Genomic DNA, 25,146 nt, shown 5'->3' with positions numbered 1-25,146 from the left:
GACCACAACCTTGTGTGCCCACAATTACCTGTCTATGACTCTCTGTAGGCAGAGCTGCTTAAATAGGGGTGGCTTTTTTGTATGTCTTCAAAACTGGTTTCCAAGGATACACACAATACTCATTCTTAGTTTATTTTTAGCTCAGGGAATACACATCAAGCCATGAGGGGAGAACTCCCTCAACTTCCTCCTCCACCACCGGTAAATACATGCCTCTGCTCCCATCCTGTCTTCCTTTGCTTCAGTTTCGGCAGAAAAGGAGTATCCTCGATAATCACTCCCAGAGGGGCTTGGAATCGCAGTCTCCTGACTCATGGAGACTGTTCCATGACATCCTTTCTCCTCTAGACCTTCCAGCCCTCCTCTCCAAGACCTCTCACCCTTCCACCCCGCAAATGAACTTGCTCAAGTCTCTTCACATAACTCATCATTCAGCCATTAAATATGGATGGAGCACCTACTGGGTGCCAGGAGTTCTCTTCTACCCTGGAGATAAAGCAGGGAATAAAACAAAGAAAGTTGCCTTGTGCAACTTTCTTTCCAGCGGAAGAGGGAGAAAGAGGCAGTAAAGCTCTAAGCACCCTGGGATTCCCACTGTTCTCTCCCCCGCCTCACCCAGCCAGGCTCACAAGGGCGGTGCCCGCTGCCCGCCTCTACTTCGGCTTCCCCTCCTCCTTGGATGCCCAAACCTCTCGGGCCAGGTTTGCAGTCCCCGCCCCCACCACTGAAACAGCTCTGGCCAAGGTCACCCGCAGGGACCTCCTCCACTCGTAAATCGTGATGGCATTTCCCAGTCCACTCTTAAAACTCTCTGTAGCAATCGGCGCTTCTTGAAATTCCCCATCACGTCGCTCTTCTTCCCGTCTGTGTTCCTCCGCACATACCTCTGACCCCTTCTCCTCAAGTTCCTTTCCTTCAGCCTCACCCCCAGATGGCAGTGCTCCCTCCCGGCTCTCTGTTTAGCTCCTTCTCAGTCCCTGTGCTCCCCTCAGACCACCTCAGTCATGCTCGCGGCTCCCACTGCCAGTGACGGCCACTCAGGAATACCGAAGGTGTATCATCAGGACAGGCCTTCCGGAAGGTGGCACACACACGGCCACCTGCCCGCTACGGGGCTCCAGCCGCATGGCACAAAGACCTCTCCAATTTAGGACCACCAAGTTTATCCCCTCCCATACTCCAGACTGTTCTTCCTCTATTCCCAGTACTAGGAAGGGTGCCCTGATGCGAAGCCAGAAACCTGAGCGTAGACTTAGGTGCTTCCATCGCATCACCCGCCCACCTCTTCTCCACACTAGCCTCACTGATTCTATCTCCTCAAATACCACTTTTCCTTTTTTTTTTTTTTTTTTGTCTTTTTGTCTTTGTTGTTGTTGTTGTTGTTGCTATTTCTTGGGCCGCTCCCGCGGCATATGGAGGTTCCCAGGCTAGGGGTCCAATCGGAGCTATAGCCACCGGCCCACGCCAGAGCCACAGCAACGCTGGATCCGAGCCGCGTCTGCAACCTACACCACAGCTCACGGCAACGCCGGATCGTTAACCCACTGAGCAAGGGCAGGGACCGAACCCGCAACCTCATGGTTCCTAGTCGGATTCGTTAACCACTGCGCCACGACGGGAACTCCCAAATACCACTTTTCATTCCTTCTTCCCCAAGCCCACTGCAGAGGCCACTAGCTCGTCTCAGCAGCCACCTTATAAGTCTCCCTGCCCTATCCCGCCCTCTTGCCCTGTTCTTATCTACTTAAGGTATTTCACATCCTATTCTAGGTGAATGGTGACCCTTGGCTGTGTGACAGAGGAGTCTGAAACCTCCTCTAGGCTGATCTCCACTAAATACAGATGTCATCACCTCCTGCCTATAATTCCTCAATGATTCCCCATGACCTAGACGGATGCTCTTTAAACTCTTTTACCTGAAGAAAGTGATTGGGGGTGGGGGACGGAGGGTCTAAAGAAGCAAAGGCCGAAGAAGCCAGCCACTAGGGCAAAATGTTTTATGTATTCAAAATGTTTAAGTTCTATGTTATCTTGGATTTTAAATCCTGTATTACAATATAATCATGTTTTAATACAGCGATAATTTCCCCTTAATTTCAGTTAAATAGATACCCCAAGGAAGTGTACCCATTGATCCTATAGCTTTCAGTAACCCTAGCACATCCCCAGCGGGGAAGTAAGAACCTAGAAGCTAAACTTCAAGATTCTAAGGCCCACCCCACCACCCTCTCAGCTCTGCCCACCTTTCCAGGCTTCTGGACCTACTGAACTTACTCTTTATGCTCTAGTGATGACTACTAAAACACTGTAATTCCTCCAACATATACTCCAATGATTCATAAACCCATGCCTTTCTCCAAACCTAAAATATCCTCCTCCCTTGTCTGTCATGCCACCAACTCCGATTCAACTGATGACTCTGAGCCTGAGTGGTACTCCTTCGAGGAATCCTCCCCAGAACACCACATGTGCACTAATGCCCTTCGCCAGGGACCCCTGAGTATTTGTACATGCCTTCTTCATGGCCTTTATTATGCAATAAAGATACTGTCTGCAGTATCTTATCTCTGCAAATAACTACAAAAAACTACTGTCGTGTCCTGCCCCTCCTAACCGTAGTCAAACTTTTTGGATTGTTTTGTTTTTGAAATATATGTACTTTCTCCCATCAGCTCCTTAACCCACTGTAATCTGGCTTCTGACTCCCACACCACCACATTAAAACTACTCTCACTAAATTCCTGAAACACCTAGTGGCTAAATCCAGAAACCATCTTAATCCTCACCGCTCTTGAATGTGCAGCAACATGTGCTCATCCCCTCTTTTGTCTTTCTGACCCCCAAACTCTTCTGACCTTCCTTCTCTGGCTGTCTTGCTAAACCTCCAGTCACTTCTTCCTGACCATCTTTGCAGGCTTTCCTATCCTCTGCCCATGTTAGCATCTCTTAGGGGTCTGCCTGAAATAACTTCTCTCTGTTCACTCTAAGCCCCTTTCCTGGGTGAACTCACCTAGTCTCATGGCTTTAACTATCATCCTGCTTCAGATAAAGCTGAAAACCAAATTTGCGCTCATATACTCTATTCACTAATCACAATTTTTGCATGGATAAGTTTGGGGAATATAAAATAACACAGCAGCACGGCAGCATAATAAAGACTTACAGTGCTTATCATTGGCAGGGCACTGCTCTAATGACTGTGGGTTATTTTTTTGTGTTTGTTTGTTTGTTTGGCTGCCTTGAAGCAGATGGAGCTCCCAAACCAGGGATCAGATCCAAGCCTCAATCTCAACCTAAGCCGCACCTGCAGCAATGCTGGATCCATAACCCACTGTGCCAGGCAAGGGATTGAACCCAAACCCCAGTGCTCCCAAGACGCTGGCGATCCCTTGCACCACAGCAGGAATTCCATAATCACTGTATTTTTATGTATCGACTGATTTAGTTCTCATATCAGTCCTATGAAGTCGATAGTATTATTATCCACATTTTACAGATAAGGAAACAGATAACTAAAACTGACAAGGGAGGAAAAGACAGGAAAGAATCCCCACCCCCAATGAAAAACTCTTTTTTCTACAATTGTATGGAAAAAATTAGAAGATAAATCAAATCCAGATTTCTGAACAATTGACTACTTCTGCCAATGGTGATCTCTGGTTAATTAACAGATAAAAGAATCACTTTAGTCTTGTTTTCAACATGATAATCATTTAAATCATATTTCTTTCAATCTTTGTTGAAGTAGGATAATCTTAATATTAAGATGTTTCATAAATTCTATTTCTCAGCCCCAAAGATAAACTTGAAGTTGATGACAGGGTAATAAATAAATGGAATATTTGAGATTTTTATTACTTTTATTGCATGTTTAAAATTATAATACATTTGATAAGCAACGAGATCCTGCTGTATAGCACTGGGAACTCTATCTAGTTACAATGGAGCATGATAACATGAGAAAAAAGAATGTATACATATATGTGTAACTGGGTCACCTTGCTGTACAGTAGAAAATTGACAGAACACTGCAAATCAGCTATAATGGAAAAAATAAAAGTCATTATAAAATAAAAAATAAAATTATAATAAATTTAGTGTTTGAACAACATCTGGGACACGAGTACTCAAAGAGGCACCTGAGAGAAAACAGTAGGACCAAAGATAAAACTGTTGTGTATGCACAGCTGGACATATTACGGGTGGCCTATGATGTCCTCAGAAGTCTAGCTGATCACACCACTTGTATAAACTAGATTGAACTGACCAAAGGTCTAACTTAGTCCAACAAACTCAATTTTTACCATATGGCTTATATCTTGCAAAAGATGTAATGTGGCCAAGAAAAGACACTGAAAAACCAAAGACGGGAAATATTTAGTTTTTCCCAACCAGGACTGACCAGTGAAACCAAAACGAAGGTTGCTTACACTATCTGGTCTACAGGAAAACCCACCAGTGAGCTCATACCTCGGATCAGATCCAGTGGGTAATACAGCTGGTCAAGGTAGCGGAAAAGGGAAGGAGTGCACAGGCAAAGAACAAAGCACCGAAAGACGTGGACATCCCCCCACGCAGGGAGCAGAGGCCCTCAGTGGCGTGGCTCCATCTCTAGCTTTCATGCAAGCGCTCTACCAGGCTTGGCACTGACTCTTCAATAAGTTGCTGCAGAATAAATATCAGCTGAACTGAATGAACCAAGTAGTAGGTAGGCTGATGAAATGGAAAGTTGTCACACACCATCCAACCATAAAAGTCACATGGACAATCAGGGCATGCAGATCAAGAGGAAGGGAAACAAAGGAAAAACAAACAAATATGAGAAACTAACCAAATGCCAGGAAACATCAATGGGCCCCTGAGTTCTAGTCCTGGCCACCTTCCACAAGGGTCCCTGTCCCTTTCCAGCAGAAGCCCCAGGACTGAGCCTCTTTACTCTGTAAAGCTGTCACCATCTAAGGAATCCCATTGGAATCTTCTCCCCACAAAGTCCAGCTGTCCATGAACAAGTATGTACTGAGGGCCTTCTGTTCTAGGCCCTGGGCATCCAGCTGGGAGCGAGACGGAAAGGTCTTGCCTTACGGAACGAGCATTTTACTGGAGGAGAATCAGATAATAAATAAATACATGAACAAGATCACTTCAAATGGCATTATCAAGTAGAAAATTTTAAACAGAAAAAAAGAAAGTAAAAAGATAAGATAGAGGAGTTCCCATCATGGCACAGCGGAAACGAATCCGACTAGGAACCATGAGGCTGCGGGTTCAATCCCTAGCCTCGCTCAGTGGGTTAAGGATCTGGTGTTGCCATGAGTTGTAGTGTAGGTCAGACACAGCTTGGATCCTGCATTGTTGTGGCTGTGGTGTACACCAGCAGCTGCAGCTTTGATTGGACCCCTTGCCTGGGAACCTCCATATGCCATGGGTGTGGCCCTAAGAAGCAAAAAAAAAAAAGAAGGCAAAGTTGCCAGCCACACATAGCTCTTGAGGCAGAGCATTCAAGGCTGGAGAAAAGCAAGGATCAAGGAGGCAGGAATAAGCCTGGTGAGTTCAAAGGAGGGAAAAAGCCTCCACCGCCCTCAGGTTTCTGTTGAAGAGTCATCTTAGGATGAAGTCATCCCTAACTCTCTACTTTAAATTCTATCACTTGACCGGTCCCAATATTCTCTATTTCTCTTCACCATTTTTCTCCATTGAAATTTTTACTATCTGACAGGCAATATAAATTTTTTCTTTTTCTTTTTTTTTTTTAACAAGTGACCACACCTGCAGCATATGGAAGCTCCCAAGCCAGGGATCGAGCTACAGCCACTGTAGAAGCAACAGCAAGTAGCTATGAGGTGAGCCACAAGGGAAGTCCTAAATTACTTACTAACTTCTTTCTATTCCTACAAAATGTAAGCCCATGGAGGGCAGGGATTTTTGTTATTTTAACCACTGCTGTGTTGCCTGTAGCTATGTGGCATAAAGTAGGCACTCATTAATAGCAGCCAAATAAATTAAAGGAAAAGCAAAAGAGAAAGGGAGGGAGGCAGGGGAGGAAAGAAGGGAAGGTGGAAGAGATGGAAAAAAGAAAGGTGAGAGGGAGGAAAGGACGAAGGAGAGGAAGTCAGCCAGTGCAGCGGAAGCACAGTGGACAGGGACCTGGACTGTGCGGGCCCTGCAGATCACGGAACAGGAGCTGGAATTGTGTTTAGAAGACAGAATGCTTTGAAGGGTTACAAGGCAGGGAAGCCACATGACCGAATTTGTAGTTTAAAGAGCTGACTGGGGGGGGGGCATGTGGAAAACAGGTTAGAGAGAAGGAAGCAGGGACACTAGGTAAGGAGCTGAGGAAGCTAGAGATGAAGGAACAGAGGCAAGGCAATGAGAGAGAGAGAGAGAGAGAGAGAGAGAGAGAGAGAGAGAGAGAGAGAGAGAGAGGCAGATGCAAGGGTAGTTCTCAAGGTAGCACCAAAAAGACTTACTGATGGACGAGATATGGATAGCTGGATTGAAGAAAAGAGGAATCAATCAATAACTCAATCAATGTATTGCTTCTCAGCTCCAGATTTTCCCTTCATTGTCTGCTCTGTGCAAATGAAGATGGACCCTTTAAATATTTTTTCCTTTGCCAGATGCTGTGATGTTAAGCTTTGCCTGCAGAGGCACTGGAAAGGCACCGCATGAGGATCAGGCTCTTCTTCCTGGTTCCACTGTGCTCCTCTTGGCAGGATAAACAGAGTATCAAGGATAAACACAATATCAGCATTTCTGGTGTCCTACAGAGGCCTGGCCACCTTCTTTAAGATCTTTTCTAATTTGAGACAACTGGAAAGATAGCTGGTCTCAGCTTGTAAAAGCTATAAGCTTTCATGTTTTCGTAATTATTTTTCTTACATATAAAAGGATTTGGGCACTTTGTTGTTCATCCTCATTCAAATGCTAATACCACAGTGCTCTGAGTATGATAATTTTAGAATCTGTTTTACTACACTGTAAAGCAAGGACCACCTCACTATTCTCTGTCTAAGTTTTCTTGGCTAGTCTAAAAAATTTATTCTTCCATATGAACACACATCATTTAACCTAATTCCCCACCCACCCCTAAAAGAATTCCCCCTTGGAGTTGTAATTAATTTCCATTAAATTTATATATATTTAGTCTTCCCATTCAGGAACATGGTTTGTATTTCCATTTTTTTCTCGATCATCCTTAATAGTTTACAATTTTCTTCATACAGATCCTGTGCCTTCCTTGTGATACTTATCATTAAGTATTTTACAATCTTTTAACACTATTTTTTTATATGAAGTATTTTTCTCCTCACCAAGGCAGTTCATCCCATGCTTCCCCGGCCAACATCCCAATGACACCCAAGAACCTTTTAGTTCCCACTCACCCCCACACCACCCCATGTCATGAGGTCCGAGTTTTGCTGGAATCACTTAGAGTATTTCACTCAGACGACAAGGTTTCCTCTTGCAATATGTCTCTTCTATTTCAAGGACCCTTACTTAGCATTTATATTACACTTCCTTGTCACTTTCAATATGCCACATACCATACGTAATATAATGAATGGTATAGAATACATATATTTCAAAATGCATTGTCCAGCACTGTTCTGTCTCCTCCTCCCGCCGTGGGAGGAATGTTTGATTAGAGTATTTTGCTCAAATTGGAGTCTATGGGTGATATAATCTGAATCCTTGCACACCCACATAGAGCTTTCTTTTCCCTTAAAGGTGAATAATACCCAAATTGCATATAAGATCCTTGGAGTGCAGTCATTTTTCTCTAGTCTGCTTCTTACACCATCACTATAGTGTTGCAAATGAGAAGAGTCTGTTTTGTCATTATAGTTTTAACTTTTTCTTTTGTATCTTTATCCTCTTTTGAATCTAACTTTTCCTTTTCTTTTGCATCTTTTTTTTTTTTCCCTGTCTTTTTAGGGCCACACCCACGGCATATGGAAGTTACCACACTAGGGGTCGAATCAGAGCATAGCTGCCAGCCTACACTACAGCCACCACAGCACCACAAGATCCGACCCCTGTCTGCGACCTACACCACAGCTCGCGGAAACGCCGGATCCTTAACCCACTGAGTGAGGCCAGGGATAGAATTCATGTCCTCAGGGACACTAGTCAGGTTTGTCACCACTGAGCCACAATGGGAAATCCTCTTTACATCTTTATCTTTCTATCAAGGAGCTTGTGGGATTTTTTTTCCTTTATCACTGAATTCAGGAATTTTATCAGAACATGCCTAGCTTTGTGACTTTTCTCATCAATTTTGTCTGGAACCCAGTGAACTCATTCAATCTGCAATTTTTGTTCGACTCAGGGAAATTTTTTCTATTACTTATTTCTCCTTCTAAAATTATTATTATTTGCATTTTTGGTTTCCTGGATCTATCCTGCAAGCCCAACTTTCATGAGTTTCCATTCCAACTCTTGGTATTTTTGTTCTAAGCTTTGAAACTGTTATTTTACTTGAACTGAGTTTAAAAAAAGAGAGGACAGAAGAGATGTGCTCAAGCTGCCATTTTCCCAGAATCATTTCATAGAGGGATGTTTAAAGGCTATCTTATCACTCAAATAGGAGGGGAAAATGTCTTTAAGTGCTCAAGAGACAATTACTTAAAAATTAATATTTTAAAATTAAATTTAAAACCCAAATAGCTATTTGTTAGAAATTACTGGATTGAAAGCTCCTTGAAAGCAGAAATCTGCCTTCTATGCATCTCTCACCCTCTCAACAGATCTCGTTAATAAATGTGCTCAATACATCTTTATTGATATATTGATATACTGAGCATCTTACATGTTCCAAAAGGTTGAAACCTTGTCCCTATACCCAGAAAATCTAAAGTCTAACAAGGAGGCAAAATAACATAAATGAAACAAAGAAATAGCCAATCAGTTAAGTGTTAATGGTTACTGAATACAATAGCCTAAAAATAGAAGAGATTAATAAGGACTAAAGTAGTCAGCTGGTTTCATGACAAAAAGGACATCAACCAGGGCACGAAACAGGGGTAAATTTTAGTAGGAGAAAAGAAAATAATCACTGCAAAGGCACAGAGATGGGAATGAGCAAGTCAGGGAAAAGGGTGAGGAAACCAGTCTGTGAAGAAGAGTCTGTCAGCTTACTAGTACGGAAGAATATAGACAGGGCAGTTGATGGTGGAGTTCAGATTCATTCACTTGTCAAATAAGTACGGAAAAGCACTTATGCTGAAGGATGCTGCATGCCAGCCTCAAGCAGCTTAAAAAAATACTAAAAAAAAAAAAAAAAAAAAAATCAAGCAGCTTACAAAGAGATGAGGATACTTATGCAAATGATCATTTTATAACCTTAAGATCATTGGAAAAATAGCTATAATATAGGAGTTACATTAGAGACTAGAGCTCAGAGAACCGACAAATGAGGAAGCTGTCTTTTTTAAAACAGGAAATGCATCTTCCAGGACTTCCCTTTGTCTCCTTGAAGAAAAAAGTAAGCAAAGAACCATGGGAAGAAAACTCATATCAATGCTTTTGCTAACATGTTCAATTCAAAAATGAAAGTTTGGGAGTTCCCGTCATGGCAATGTCACAACGGAAACGAATCCAACTAGTATCCATGAGGATGCGGATTCGATCCCTGGCTTCACTCAGTCGGTTGGAGATCCAGCATTGCTGTGAGCTGTAGTGTAGGTTGCAAACTCAGCTTGTGTTGCTGTGGCTGTGGTGTAGGCCGGCAGCTCTGATTCAACCCCTAGCCTGGGCACTTCCATACGCTGAGATGTAGCCGTAAAAAGACGTGACTAAAGAAAGAAAGATTGATTCTCCAAATAAGAAAGGAAATCCAATAAACTAAGAATGACAACTCTTTACAATTTTAAGAAAAAAAAAAAAAAAACTGTAACTATGTATGGTGATGAATGTTAATGAAATTTATTGAGGTGATAATTTCCCAATGTACAGAAATATCAAGTGATTATGTTGTATACCTGAAACTAACGAAATGCTGTATGTCAAGTACACCTCAATTAAAAAAAAAAGAAAAAAGAAAAAAAAAAACTGAAAACAGCCTTCTTGCTTCTGTCACAGATTTCTTAAACAAGAAATTATCAGGGGAGTTCCCGTCTTAGAGCAGTGGTTAACGAATCTGACTAGGAACCATAAGGTTGCGGGTTCGGTCCCTGCCCTTGCTCAGTGGGTTAACGATCCGGCGTTGCCCTGAGCTGTGGTGTAGGTTGCAGACGCGGCTTGGATCCCGAGTTGCTGTGGCTCTGGCGTCGGCCAGTGGCTATAGCTCCGATTGGACCCCTAGCCTGGGAACCTCCATATGCCGAGGGAGCGGCCCAAGAAATATCAAAAAGCCAAAAAAAAAAAAAAAAAAAGAAATTATCAGAAACTTCTAACGATTCCTGCTGGGTTTGTTTTTTATAAAGGAGATTCAGTGACAAGACTGGCCAGCCCTGTGATGCATTTCATACCTGACCTGAGTTAAAAGCCACAAGTTCCAATCTATGAATAAATTGAGACATCATAATCTAAGGTCCTTAAAAAGAAAAAAATCCTACAGCTACTTTAATCACTAAAAGCGAAAGTCCTCTGAAAAGAAAGGAATAACAGAGCACTAATCCTTCACAAAAAAAGACATAACTCCAAGAAAAATCAATTAAAGTACATGTCATTTACAGAAATATCTACATTAAACATTAGTTTTTATAATGAACATTAAATAGCCTAAGGAAAAAAAGAAACATTAAAACCTTTTTCTGAACCAGAATATAACTATTAACACTCTATCTGCAGTCCAGAACACACCGACCACCTTTCAAAGACACCAGACCTGTGGATTTTCATTTAGGGCTGTGCTGTGCAGCATATTTCCTTCTGGATTCCCCCTTTTCAGTTTCTCATCATCCCCACCTCAATTCAAGGAAGAAAAATTAATTTCACATCAAAATATACGTACAGGAGTTCCCATCGTGACTCAGAGGTTAGTGAACCCAACTAGCATCCATGAGGACACGGGTTTGATCACTGGCCTCGCTCAGTGTGTTAAGGATCCAGCTTTGCCGTGAACTGTGGTATGGGTTGCAGATGCAGCTTGGAACCCGAGTTGCTGTGGCTGTGGCGCAGGCCAGCAGCTGCAGCTCCCATTCAACCCCTAGCCTGGGAACCTCCATATGCCACGGGTGCGGCCCTAAAAAGACAAAAAGACCAAAAAAAAAAAAAAGAAAGTACATAAAATTATCCTGTACTTCAGAGATACACAGTTTTATAGGATTTTACCCAATATTGTTTTTTGTTCTTCTAAGAAATAAAGAAGTCACAACTTGCCGGAAGTTAGGCTGACACAAAGGAAAGCATTCAAATACATTTCAGAGTCTAAGCCTGGGGTTCTGGCAATGCGAGGCCAGAAATAACCTCAGCCCTACTCCTATCTACTTCTCTTAGGAGAAACAAGATGGAACATTCCCATTCTATTCTCTCCAGGAAGCCCTACCTCCACAACTCCAAAGGCAGAAGCTGTATCCTAAGAAACGTGCCAACAGTTAAGATGGGAAAAAAAAAATTGCTGCAATTGCTTGAGATGTGATTTAGGGAGACGGAGACAGATGGCAGCATGGAAACACCATGCGGCTTGGAGCCAAGCCGACTTGGGTCCCAACCCCAGCACACTGTACTTTCAGGCTTCACGTTCCTTAACAAGTCTCTACAGAATGGAAACGACACACCTATCTTTAGGAGCTGTGAGGATTAGAAGCACATTGGAAGACCTATCCAAGGTCACAGAGCAAGCAGAGAAACAGGACAGGAACCCAGTTCTAAATGACTCAAGCTGAGTGTTCTCTCCCCTTTGCCATTTCTTTCAGACATTTCTGTTTCTGGCAGGGAGAAAGGGAAAGATCAGGTCATGGGTAACAACAGGCGGGACAGGCACACCCTGCCTTCCACTGAAGGCCCAGGTGCTTTCTGCCAGCTCAGTACCCTCCTCATCAAGATAATAGGAGCTATTTATTCAGCACCTACTTACCGGCCAGGCAGGGTATATAAAGTGCTAAGCACAGGGCTTGTTACATAATAAAGAACTCAAAAATTGATGGCTACTTATACAGAGATCTTCACTTCTTCAGAGAGCTTAGGAAAGGGTGGCTTCTTACAGGAAATTGAGTGGAACAGAAGTTAACCAGGCAGAAAAAGGGGAAGGAAGAACAATGCAGAGTGGGCATTTCTCAGAGAAACGCAGTGTGTACAAAGGTGTGGAAGTGAAAAAGCACTGTGTATTCAGCAGAGTACAAGTCATTCAGCACAGCTAAGGAGGAGAGCAAAAACCTGGAAGGCACAGGAAGTGGGGCTAAAAAGGCAGGCAGGGCTTGATATACAAAGGACGTTTGGATTTTACCCTGTGGATAAGAAAAGCCAACGAAAAATTTTAAATGGGGAAAAGGACTCAATTAGATCAGTGTTTTAGAATGATCATTCCATCAGAGACTACAGAAGGATGAACTGGAGGGAGAAGAGACTGAAGGCAGGTGGACAAGTTAGACTACTGCAGTAGTCTTAGCAAAAGACAGTAAGAACCTGAACAAAGACTGAAACAACGTGAATGGAAAGGAGGAAGTCGGAAACAACAGGACTGAGTGACCCTCTTAGAGGTGGACATTCTGAAGCAGGGAGTATTTCTGGAACAGGCTGAAACAAGGAGTATGGTTTTGGACATACTAAGTTATAGCTGTCTGGGGGCGGGAAATCAATGGGATGTGGAGCAGAGAGGAGTCAGGGCCAGAGACACAGGCTAGGGAGCCATCACCTCCCAGCCATGATAGCTGAAGCCCTGAGCACAGATGAGATTATTCAGCAAGTGTATGTGAAATGAGGTGAAGGCTAATGACAGGTATCAGGAACACCCACACCAGGAGGAAGAGAGAGAAAAAGAAGGAACAGTTAGGGAGCTAGAAGGAAATGACACCATAGAAGCTAAAAAGGGAGGGAGTTTGATAAAGATAACGGTCCATGGTGTCCAATGTTGCAGAGAAAGATGCTGTATATACAGTGGGCACTTTTCAGTCTGAAATCAGAACTCACTGGTGGCCTCGGAGACAGTTGTTTTTCAAGGGCTTGATGGGGCGGAAGCAATGGACTGAGGAGTGAGCAAAGGTAGGAAAGAAGACAAAGGAAACTTAGGCTCTACTTTCTAGGATCTATGAGAGGAAGAGAACGAGAGCACACAAGAACAAACAGATTCTAATACAAGATCAGTGTTTCAGAATGGGAAGACACTTTTCTTACGATGGGAGGAGCTTCCGTATATTTATAGGCTGAAGGGAAGGAGCCAAGTGTTAAGTGAGAGGTTAAAGATGAGAGGAAAAGACAAAAGACTACAAATGAATAGATCAATCAATGAAGTAAGATCCCAAGATCCCAGAAGAGAAGGAATGGGACTGAGATCACAGTCAGGAGGAAGGTCGTTCTTCCTCTGAGAAAAGAAGGAAAGGGGCTAAGAGTGGGAACAGATAGAGAAACGTTTGTGGGTGTAGAAGAGGAGGAAGCACAGGGAGTTTGGCTTTCTGTAAAAGCCAGTAAGAATGAAAAGCAGTAATATGTAGACAGGGTTCTTAACTTTGCGTCACAGACCTTTTTAGGAAACTGATGAAAGCTGGAGACTCTGCTCTCCAAAAAGGCACATGAGCAGTCAAAATTCTGCACACAATTTCACAGAGTCTCCAGGTCCACTGAAACCAGCCCAGGTATCCAAAGATTCTGTCAGCTGTGATGCTATGAAATTCCACAGAAATGGTCCTTCAGAAGACATTTTGTTCACAGAAGAGCATCCCCAGAAGAAAGTAACTTATTCATCATAAAAACAGTTCCCACTGTGGCTCAGCGGGTTAAGAATTCGACTAGTATCCATAAGGATGCGGGGTCGATCCCTAGCCTCATTCAGTGGGTTAAGGAGCTGGCGTTGCGGTGAGCTGTGGGTGAGCTGTGGTGTAGATTGCAGACGCAGCTTGGACCCTGCGCTGCTGTGGCTGTGCTGTAGGCTGACAGCTATAGGCCCAATTCAACCCCTATCCTGGAAACTTCTATATGCCTGCCACAGGAGCAGCCCTAAAAAGAAAAAAACAAAGAGACAAACTATTTGATGTGCACAAAAGCACTAAGACACTAGGGATAAAGGATACAGGAGACCGTTCCTGCCTTGGAAAACAAAACTTGGAACTTAGAGACAATGAATGACAGAGTCTTGGATTTAACAACAGCTTTAACTAAAAGTAGTATTTTAAAAAAAAAAAAAAAAATTGGGGGAGTTCTCATTGTGGCGCAACGGAAACAAATCCAACTAGTAACCATAAGGTTGCAGGTTCCATCTTTGGCCTTGCTCAGTGGGTTAAGGATCTGGCACTACTGTGAGCTATGGTGTAGGTCACAAACACGGCTCAGATCCCATGTTGCTGTGGCTATGGCACAGGTCAGCAGCTAAAGCTCTGACTCGACCCCTAGCCTGGGAATCTCCATATGCCTTGGGTGCGGCCCTAAAAAAAAGCAACAACAACAAAATTTTTGGTCATGCCTGCAGCATGCAGAAGTTCCTGCGCCAGGAATCAAACCTGTGCCACAGCAGCGACCCAAGCCACAGCAGTAACAATGCCAGATCCTTAATCCACTGAGCCACCATGGAACTCCAAAAGGAGTATTTTTAAAAGAAAAAAGGACAATTTAGAGCTGACCTTTAAGTCTAAAGATGGAGGACTGAACAAGGCTGGTGATAAATGCAACTCAAAGGAAAAGTGGCTGCAAGAAAACTTTTGTGAGTTCCCACTGTGGCTCAGCAGTAATGAACCCTACTAGTATCCATGAGGACACAGGTTCTATCCTGGTCTTGCTCAGTAGATCCAGTTGCCATGAGCTGTGGTATAAGCTGCAAACGTGGCTTGGATCCCAGCATTGCTGTGGCTGTGGTAAAGGCCAGGGGCCACAGCTTCGATTCGACCCTTAGCCTGGGAACTTCCACATGCCATGGGTATGGCCCTAAAAAGACCAAAAAAAAAAAAAAAAAAGAAAAAGAAAAAAGAAAACTTTGAAGGAGGAACCAAAAGAATTTGTTAAGAAGGACAAAGAGAAAAAGGAAGAGCCAAAAACCATTTGGAGATTGAGCATCCACATGTGCCTTTTCACAGCCTGGAGACGCATGAGTCTAAGAAACCATGCCTACATTTCAGAGCCCTGCACGGAAACATACAGACTTGGAAATACACCCATGCCAGATGTCGGAGAGAAACAGACCAGCTACTCTTTTCTGCTCCAGTCAACTGCTTGCAGTGACCCAACATGTGTTGAACTAGGGTAGAGGGTGACGACAGGAGCAAATGATGGTGGAGTGAAGTCTTACGAAAAAAATTACACAAATTGATTCCATTCATCACTTCACATATAACCATATTCTGCTAAGCAACACAAGATATTAAAAACAGCCAAGTCACTATGCATCCCTTCACTATCAGAAACAATAAAGATTACACGTACCAAGCACTTACAGCACGCACACCCCACACCCAGCTGTTCCACGATCTCATTTCAAACCTTCCTCCAACTCTAATGAGGTTGTCATTCCTTTTTTAAGAACTGAAGAAACTAAAACCAGGAAGGTCAGGCAGTCTTTTCAAGGTCACAGGGCTAAGAGACAGGCCAGGATTTGGACCCAGGCCCACCAGATGCCAAAACTCATTCTCCTCAAATGATCACACAACCCAGCCTCGTGCCAAAATCAAATCCCCAAGACAGAGACTTTATGTTTCAATTCAAATCAAACTGAAGTGACCAAAAATTTACTGCACTTCCTAAAACAGTAACAAAATCGTTGAGAAGCTGTTTAAAAGAGTTTAAAGACTGACCTCCGTAGGAGCTTACACTCAGATGAAATTAAAAACAATATAATGGGAAAATAATGACTAAATAATTAGAAAATCTATGATTGACAAAAATGATATAAACTGTAAACGCTATAAGGTTTGATGCAAGAGAGCTCACAGAGGTCGGGGCAGGTTTAGGAAAAAAAAGGGAGAACTTCAACTGAGCTCTCAAAGAATGGTGAGAAATGGAGCAGACCAGCAAGATGGAGGGTTTCAAAGAACATTCCTGATTAATTATGAGAGAGGACCATGAAGAACTATAATCATTATGATACAAATACACGCGAAGGCCGTTTTTTCAGCCCATCATCTGACCTTTCAATCCCCAGGCGCTAATCCTCACACAGGCTGGGAAAGACAGCAGCCACCAAAGGCTGAGCTGCGAGTGAAGAGTTAGAGATTTCTCTCATCCACAGATCCAGCTCAATGCTAAGGGACTGTCAAACAAGATTAATTTTTCAAAACGCACACCAGAACTAGGGTGTCTAAACAAGTGCCATCCTTTACAGTAAAGTGAATCATTCTTCCAACGAATCTGTCTGGAACTGCCCTCAAAACCAGTTTACCATCATTCTAATTTTTTGACAGTCACAACTAAAATACATTCATAATCACTCTAGTTTTTTCATTCACAACTGGTGTGAATCAACCGGCTTTTCTCTACTTGCCTCCAAGTAAGTCACAAAATGCAACTCTACACTGAAAGAATTAAAATTTGCCGCCATGAGGATTTTCAAAGGGATGTGCCACAGGCTCTGACAGCAAGCAGCTCCTAAAGAGGAGGTCCAACATAAGACAAGCACAGCCCACCAAAACATGGACACGCACGTTTCAAAAGGCAGATCACTTAGATGATGCCCCACTCGGGTTACGCGAAAACCCCACATTCTGCTCTCCTTGATGCTCCTAACATCAGGTATGACGACTATTTAGATGTCATTTTCAGATAAAGGTGTTTCTTATGAACTCACAGCTATGCTATATACTGTGGGGGAAGTGGCCACTCTCCCATTTTAAGTAAATCGAGAAGGATTTACCAATTTTCTGATGGCTTAATTCCAGCCGCCCTTTGGAGACTGAATTAACAATCTCAAACCAGCATCTCTCTCTTTTCCTCTTCAACTCCCCCACCTCTGCCCAGCTCCTCCAGGAAGCACCTCAACTCCTGGGAAGGAGGCCTCTCTTACACCTCCACCTTCAAGCTGGACCTGTACCACGCTCTGAGGACTGCTGGGGTGAAATGTGACGAAATGACAGGAGATCGGGAGGATGGGACTGTGTTTGTTGCGTTTGTGCCCAGAGGAGCATTCAAATAAGAAAAGGGAGGCTCCCTTCCTGTAAGTGTTATTTTATCTTAAATACCTTCCCAGTTGTCATCTGGGCACTGTTTTCAGACACCAGAAGACTTGCAGTCCTTCCAATATGCCACCGGAATATGGGATTTACGGCCTTCTTCCCGTCACACTTAGGACTGAACTGCATAAGCTAAGTCACAGCTCTTTCTACCAGCCACACAAGCCAGTCTTGTATTTATAGTTCTCTGCCGTTTCTTTTTCACAACGACGGAGCAGATAGCTTCCTCTTTTCTTAGAAGGCAGCTCTGCACCAAACTCTGTACTGGGCTGTTTTGTTGGTATTATTAAGTGATTTCCCTATCAGACTCAGCTCCCTGACAGCGAACACGGTAGCCTGCTTACCTCTGTATCCCCAGCACAGGGCACACAGAAAATAAATGTCAGCCGAATCAACTAAGGAAACAACAGATTCAAAAGCGGTTTCAGAGAGTCAGCGGGACTCTTTTTTGTTTTTTTAATTTTTTGCCCCTGCCTGCAGCAGGTGAGAGTTCCTAGGCTAGGCATCGGAACCCTTGCCACAGCAGCAACCCAAGCCCCTGCAGTAACAATACTGGGTCCTTAACCCACTGAGCCACCAGGGAACTCTTTAACAGGGCTCTTTGGAATTGTGGCATACAACTGTTTAGTAGTATTTCCTTAGAGTAAAAATTAGAGTTAACAGCTTGTGCAATAACAGTAAAGATATTTAAATCATTTGATGGGAGTTCCCGTTGCAGCTCCGTGGTTAACGAATCTGACTAGGAACTATGAGGTCGTGGGTTCGATCCCTGGCCTTACTCAGTGGGTCAAGGATCCGGTGTTGCCCTGAGCTGTGGTGTGGGTTGCAGACGAGGCTCGGATTCCGCATTGCTGTGGCTGTGGCATAGGCTGGCAGCTACAGCTCTGATTAGACCCCTAGCCTGGGAACCTCCATATGCCACAGGAAGCACCCCTAGAAAAGGCAGAAAGACAAAAAAAAAATTTTTAAATAAAAAAAAATAATGGCACTCATCAGTGAGTAACTTTAGACAAAACACTTAGCCTTTCTAAGTTTTCCCTTCTGTTAAATCAAAAAAAGGGAGTTCCCAATGTGGCTCAGCGACAACGAACCCCACTAGTATCCATGAGGACTCAGGTTTGATCTCTGGCCCTGCTCAGTGGGTTAGGGAGGTTAGGGATCCGTCATTGCCAGGAGGTGTAGTGTAGGTCACAGACATGGCTTGGATCTGGCGTTGCTGTGGCTGTGCCTGCCATAGACCAGCAGCTGCAGCTCCAATTGGACCCTTAGCCTGGGAACTTCCATATGCCACAGGTTCAGCTCTAAAAAGCAAAAAAAAAAAAAATTGGAAGAACTGTTAATATCTATTCTACCTAATCACAAAAGTTTAGTGAGGCTCAAATGACATAATGTACAAGGTCATGACACAAATAAGATGTATTATCAGACACATGCAAACGAATTCTCATCAACAGTGTTATTTTATAGGCATACACTTGACTAAAACATATGGCTAAAGTTCAGACAGCAGAGATTATTGTCAAACATATAATAAATACAATAATAATAAAATAATACATGTGCATCCTGAAAGAAATTTCAATCATGGGAATACTTGTAGAAACCTCCTATCTATCCAACTTGTCTATGGAGAAGCTGGTGATTATGCATCCATTCAATTTTAAATGATTCCCTAGACAGGGTCAGGCTGTTCTTTTTGGTGCGAGAGCAGAAGGCTTTAAGCACCAAGTCCACGGTGACCTGCCCGAAGCATCAGCCACAGCACTGGGCTCTGCAAGGCGCTCTGCGGCAAACAGCCCAGGGAGGCACAATCTGCGTTCCAGCACAGGGCTGGCTCATCTGCGACCAAAACCTGCAGCTGAAAATACGGGCATGCACGAAAAAAATTCTTTAACAGCACGCAGCTCGGATGATCACTATAATTAGGTCCAACTACAGCCTAAAGCTTAAAAAAAATGAATAAAATCGAGGAATGGGTGCACCAGAGCCAGCAACACACAATAAACATACAGTTAAAAGCATCTTTTTTTTTTTTCTCCAGAAGAAAAAAAGTACTTTGCTCAGAGCAGTAACTGTGGAGGAAACGTAAAACAAAAGTTCCTTCATAATACACCACAGACAAACAACAATATGCTATAGATCTGGGGGAGGGGGTGTTGAGTTGTTTTGACTTCGCTTGAATTCCTAAAAACCGTTTACCTACTTCTCCAGTCAACCATCCTCTGTACCTCAAACAAGAGAGAAAGACAGATGGCTAAGATGCTGACACTGCAGGCCCAAGGGGTTTTTTTTTTTTTGTCCAGTTTCCGATCGCTAAAAGAGATAAACTGCAGAATAATGCAGTTATAAATCTTTAAGAAACCAATTCGAACTAAGTCTCAGGCCAAACCGAAACAATCCTGCATCAGAAAACAAATCATGCACTTGTCCTTAAAAAAAGGCTGAAGCCTTGGCATCCCAGTTTGTAGGAGTTTCACACCTTCCTGAAGGAGAGAAAGGTGAGCTAATCAGTGTGAGCCCTAGAAACAGTTCCTCGGAATCATCTCTAGGAACACCCAGAAAAGTAAACACAAATCAGCTGGAAGCAGAGAGACCAAGAATAAGGAGCTTCCAGGGTTTCCCTCTCCATGTAAAAGCAATCAACTCCTATTTTTAATCTCGTCTGACGCAAACTTCCAGCCAAACTTCTCTGGCTCATCAAAGATAGGCTGATTTGTTACTATAAACTAACTGGTTTAAAAGTCCGATTTGAATAAGAGCCATCACAGATTGAATGACAATGCTTCAGTTTAGAGAAATGAGGTAATTTGAGAGACAGAACCAAGATGGCAATGCCCTGAACACTTCACAGAAACAAACTCATCCACCACCGCAACTGTTTCTGGGGTCTGGCCCAAGAAGAACTTCCCAACTGATTAATTGAAAAATAACACGTTGATTATTAAGTGCAAATGAAAACAGCACCTCCCTATACATTGGGAAAACCTAACAGGGTTATTACAAATAATTATTTCCCTCCATGCCCAACTGGTTTTATAACACTCCAATCTACTTCTGGCTTTTCCCTGCAAAGGACTGGGGGGTGGGAGAGAGAATGCCCTGATAAGTAAACAAAAAGTCAGAACTCTCCTGGGAACTTGTCACATTCTTCTTTTCCAATCAGCAATGTTTAATCCACTTGAAAAACGCTTGTGAAGAGGGCTTTTGGCAAAGAACTCAATAAGAATATGCAGCTCTGGGGACGCTACCACAGGGCTGACATCAAGCTTGGAGGAAAATGCTGCTTTTGTCTCAGAGGCAGCCTGTGATAAAAACAGGAACTTTATGGAGAACTGATCACAACTGCACAAGAAGCCTGATCACATGCCCACAACAGAGCAACGTTTCTCTCATTGCCGTCCAGGGACTTCTCCAAGAATAGTGGCTCGATTTATTCCATTCTTTTAATTCTCAAAACCAATCCAAGCCTCCTGGTAACAATCCATTGTCAAAAGAAAGCCGGTGCCGGTCAGGATTTGCATGTAACCGGGAGCCACCTCTCTCCTCTCTTCAAAGACTCCAAAAGGTGGATTAGATGCGGAAAATTCAGTCCGAATACAGGCAAGCAGGAAAAAATCTTTATGACAAAGGTGGTCTAAAAGCAGCCCCGGTGTCTCTCTCTGGGTTAAGGCCACAGCTTCTGGCCTCCCTAGGACCCTCAACGGCCCACCCTGCTTCCACCTCACTCCTGTCACGGGGGAGGCATCTCGCATTGTTAAAGAAGGAAGAAGAAATGCTGCGGATTTCCCCTGTGTCTTTCTCATTTGCTGAAGGGGGGAAGGGGAGCTGAAACAGGCGTGGGGCCCTCCCCTCGAAAAGGGGAGAGGAGGACTGGAGAAGGCTGTCAGCCACCCTGCTGGTGGCCTCACTCCCACCCCGCCCCCACCGTGCCCCGACGCCCCGGCAGGAGCGGGAGGGCTCAGCTTTGTCTCGGGTTTTGGGGGGCAGGGAGCGCAGCAGCAGCCCGGGCCGGGGAAGGACCTCTCCCCCCAAGCCCCTCCTCACCCCCGCCCAGGGAACACAATGAACTACGCGGAAATCCACTGCCCAGGGTGGGAGCGGAGAGAAGCGACCCCTCAGAGCCCCGGCCAGATTTCCGGAACCCTCCTCCCCTCCGCCCGCGCCACCACCAGGGCGCGCGGCGGGGACCTGGTCTCCCCTTCCAGCGATCCGCAGCGGCGCCCGGGCGCCTGCCCGACCCCCCGACCGCCCAACCCGACCCCCGGCCAGGCTCCCCACCCCCGGCCCGGCTCCTACCCTCCGAGAGCTCCAGCTCCAGCTCCGCCAGCTGCGCCCGCACTTCGGGCGGCAGTGCTGCCACCGCAGCCGGCGCCGGCTCCAGGCCTCGCTCCGCCATCCCGGCTCTGCCAGCCACACTCCGGAAGACAAGCGAGCGGGCCGAAGGAGGGACGGACTGACGCGGGCCCACACCCCGGCTACAGGATCCGGCTCCGGCCGCCGAGCGCCGCCAGCGCCGCCGCTGCCGCCGCCGCCATGAGCGAGGGTCACGTGAGCGCGACGGCCCCGCCCCCGGGCCGAGGACTCTCCGCCTCCGCAGCCCAGTCATGCTGAGGACCCGCGGGCTGACGGCGCCCTCTACTGGGAGACTTCTGAAACGACGCGTCTAAACCCGTCCCCCAGATTTCTCCCAGGCGAAATGGGCTCACCGTGTTGATGTCGATGTGAACAAGTAGTGTTTACCTTTTACAGACTCTCAAGCAAGGCGTTTTCAGGGGCCCTAGGTCTTGCTTTTTCAAGTTATCCTCACTTAGTAGTGCATGCCGTTGTCTCGTCCCTTCCTCCGTTCCCCCCGATTGACACCTGACCCTTTATAAGGACTTGAATGCAGGCCAGTTCTTTCACTGGGGCTTCCCCATCCCATTTACCCTGAGCTCCTTGTTTCTATTTCAGTTCTAGCATTTAAGGCAAAGGAGGGAGAATCCGCCTCCTCCCGCCTAGACTTCTAATCACTTGCGAGAGGAAAATTTTTTCTTTCTGTTATTATCCAACTGGGCGTATGACTTAATAAGTGTTCTAAAAGTATTAATATTTTAATTCAATGTAAGGATCCAGACACCTGTGTGTTTTCACCAGGAGCTACTGGGACAGATGCCTTAAATTGTCATCCATAGTCTTTCTTTAATAGTATTGAACTTTTTTTCAATGCCAAAACTCCCCTGCACAATTTGAGGGAATTCCAGTGTTTTCCCTTCCCTTCCTTGTGGATTCAAAACTGATCCTCTGAGAGTAAGACCTCAGCATCTATTCTCTAGTAGTTTCCAGACAGAATTATATCATTCATAGGCTGAAAAAGGAAAAAAAAATTAAGTCGAGAAAAGAATTTCAGGTTGAAAAAAAGGAATGTGACATCATGGCTGATTAAAAAGTAGGCTGGGGAGTTCCAGTTGTGGCTCAGTGGTTAATGAATCCGACTAGGAACCATGAGGTTTCGGGTTCGATCCCTGATCTTGCTCAGTGGGTTAAGGATCCGGCGTGGCCATAAGCTGTGGTGTAGGTCTCAGACACGGCTCTGACCCTGAGTTGCTGTAGCTGTGGTGTAGGCTGGCGGCTGCAGCTCTGATTAGACCCCTAGCCTGGGAACCTCCAGATGCTATGGGAGCGGCCCAAGAAATGGCAAAAAGACAAAAATAAATAAATAAATAATAAAAAGTAGGCTGCAGTTTCCTTTTAACTGCAGCAATGTAAGGAGAATCTGTGGAATAGATGTGTATGTCCTCTGGTTTACGTGAGGACTATAGCAAATTTTTTTTTTTTTTTGTCTTTTTGCCATTTCTTGGGCCTCTCCCACGGCATATGGAGGTTCCCAGGCTAAGGGTCTAATCAGAGCTGTAGCTGCCAGCCTATGCCAGAGCCACACAGCAACGCCAGATCCGAGCTGCATCTGTGACCTCCACCACAGCTCACGGCAACACCGGATCCTTAACCCACTGAGCAAGGGCAGGGATTGAACCTGCAACCTCATGGTTCCTAGTCGGATTCGTTAACCATTGCGTCACGACGGGAACTCCAGCAATTTTTCAATGGTTGACATTCCTCTCATCAAAAAGCAAGGGCTATGTCCCCTCCCCTGAATCTGAATGGACTTCTGACTGCCTTGACCAATAGAGTATGGGACAAATGATACCACGTGACTTCTGAGGTTAAGTCCTAGAAAGGCACACAGCTTCTCCTGGTTCTCTTGGTTCTCCCTCTACAGAGACCCCCTTTCAGGACCCTCCCTCCCAGGGCACGCTCTCCGAGGACCCAGCAGCCATGCAGGGAGCCAGCCATATAGAAGGCCATGTTAGGTGCTCTGCTCAACTGCTCCAGCTAAGTCCAGCCTTTTAGCCATGTAGCCTAGGGTAGAGAACTTCCAGATGCTTCCAGCCCATGAACCTTTAAGTCTTCCCAGCTGAGGTCCCAAACAATGTGGAGCAAAGACAACTGGTCTCTGAGGTGCCCTTTCCAGATTCCTGTGAACATAATAAAATGGGCATCCTTTCATGCCACTGCTGGGCGGGTTTGTTACACAGCAGTAGACTACTTACTACAAGCAGGGCCTTAGCAGGTTTCTTGTTTACCCTCTCAATGGCCCTCTCTGTATTTTTAAAAAATTTATTTATTTTATTTTTAGGGCTGCATGTGTGGAATATGGAAATTCCTGGGCTAGGGGTCGAGTTGGGGCTGTGGCTGCCAACCTACACCGCAGCTCACAGCATTGCCAGATGCTTAACGCACTGAGCGAGGCTGGAGACGGAACCCATGTCCTCATGGATACGAGTCAGGTTCGTTACTGTTGAGCCACAATGGGAATTCCCTCTCTGTTTTTTTCTCAGGACAGCATACCAACCCCTATTGAGGCTGAATATGCCAAATACTCACTTTTGCACCCTCCTTGGCAGGTGTGTGAGCCACTGAGGAAACTATGGAAGGGGAGCGGGCTGAGAAAGATTTTCCTTCCTGATGAGAGATGCACAAGGAGAGAATGTCTCTTCACTTCCTTCCTGTCCTTGGATGCTGTCCTGTCCAGGGTACCAGCAGTCACCTTGGCACTGTAAGGAGAGAGCTAAGAGAAGTGAAGAGACATTACCTAGAACCTGCCAGAATTGATCTGCTGAAATAGCAAACCCTGGAACCACCACCCATAGTGGACTTCTCCTTTCTGTTATATGAGAAAATAGGTTTAAACCTTTTTTTTTTTTTTTTTTTTTTTTTGGTTTCTTTGTCTTTCTTAGGTTAGGGCTATTCCTGTGGCATATGGAGGTTCCCAGGCCAGGGGTCCAATTGGAGCTGTAGCCGCCGGCCTACACCACAGCCACAGCAACGTGGGATCCGAGCCGCGTCTGCGACCTACACCACAGCTCATGGCAACGCTGGATCCCTAACCCACTGAGCAAGGCTAGGGATCGAACCCACGTCCTCATGAATGTTAGTCGGGTTCATTAACCACTAAGCCAAGACAGGAACTCCTAGGTTTAAACCTTTTTGATTGGTTATTCTGCTATTTACAGTCTAAAGCTTCCCCTCTGGTACTGAATTTATTACCAAAAAAAAAAAAAAAAAAAAAAAGGTGTATTACAGGTGAGCAAAATGTGAAATGGCCAAGTGCAATGGCAAAATGTCTAATAGATTATTATAACACACATCACATATAGACTGGGATTGCTTTGTTAGGGGAAATGACCAGAAAAATTTAGGATCCGTGGGGGATGGTGAGTTGACTACTTGATGTGGGCTTCAGTAAATTCATACAAGAGATAAACAGTCTAAAGGTGTCCCAACTGAGGACGGGGGGAGGTTTGGCTTCAATAAGAAGTTTTTCAGGGTATAGTCAGTCCAGGTTGACAGGGATGACAGA

General features: G+C 44.8%; 1 protein-coding gene across 11 annotated transcripts in view; it reads right to left on the bottom strand.

Moving 5' to 3' along the window:
- DIP2B (disco interacting protein 2 homolog B) overlaps positions 1–21,799 on the bottom strand; it is a 234,650-nt gene extending 212,851 nt beyond the window's left edge. For all 11 annotated transcript variants that reach the window (XR_014803180.1, XR_014803179.1, XR_014803183.1 and 8 more), the window contains exon 1: positions 21,546–21,799. Coding sequence is in view for 6 of the 11 variants with exons in the window: in XM_084955587.1 (XP_084811713.1) it covers positions 21,546–21,645 (100 nt within the window). In the remaining 5 variants the exon portion in view is untranslated. The remainder of the gene's footprint in view (positions 1–21,545) is intronic.
- Positions 21,800–25,146: the final 3,347 nt, after the last annotated feature.

This window comes from Sus scrofa, chromosome 5 (genome assembly GCF_054392235.1).
Source record: "Sus scrofa isolate SSC_HxYL_T2T_F1_AM1 chromosome 5, Sscrofa_HxYL_maternal_Yorkshire_Landrace_v2.0, whole genome shotgun sequence".
Classification (NCBI taxonomy): domain Eukaryota; kingdom Metazoa; phylum Chordata; class Mammalia; order Artiodactyla; family Suidae; genus Sus; species Sus scrofa.
The sequence above is the reverse complement of the archived record's forward strand: the minus strand, read 5'-3'. Positions and strand labels throughout refer to the sequence as shown.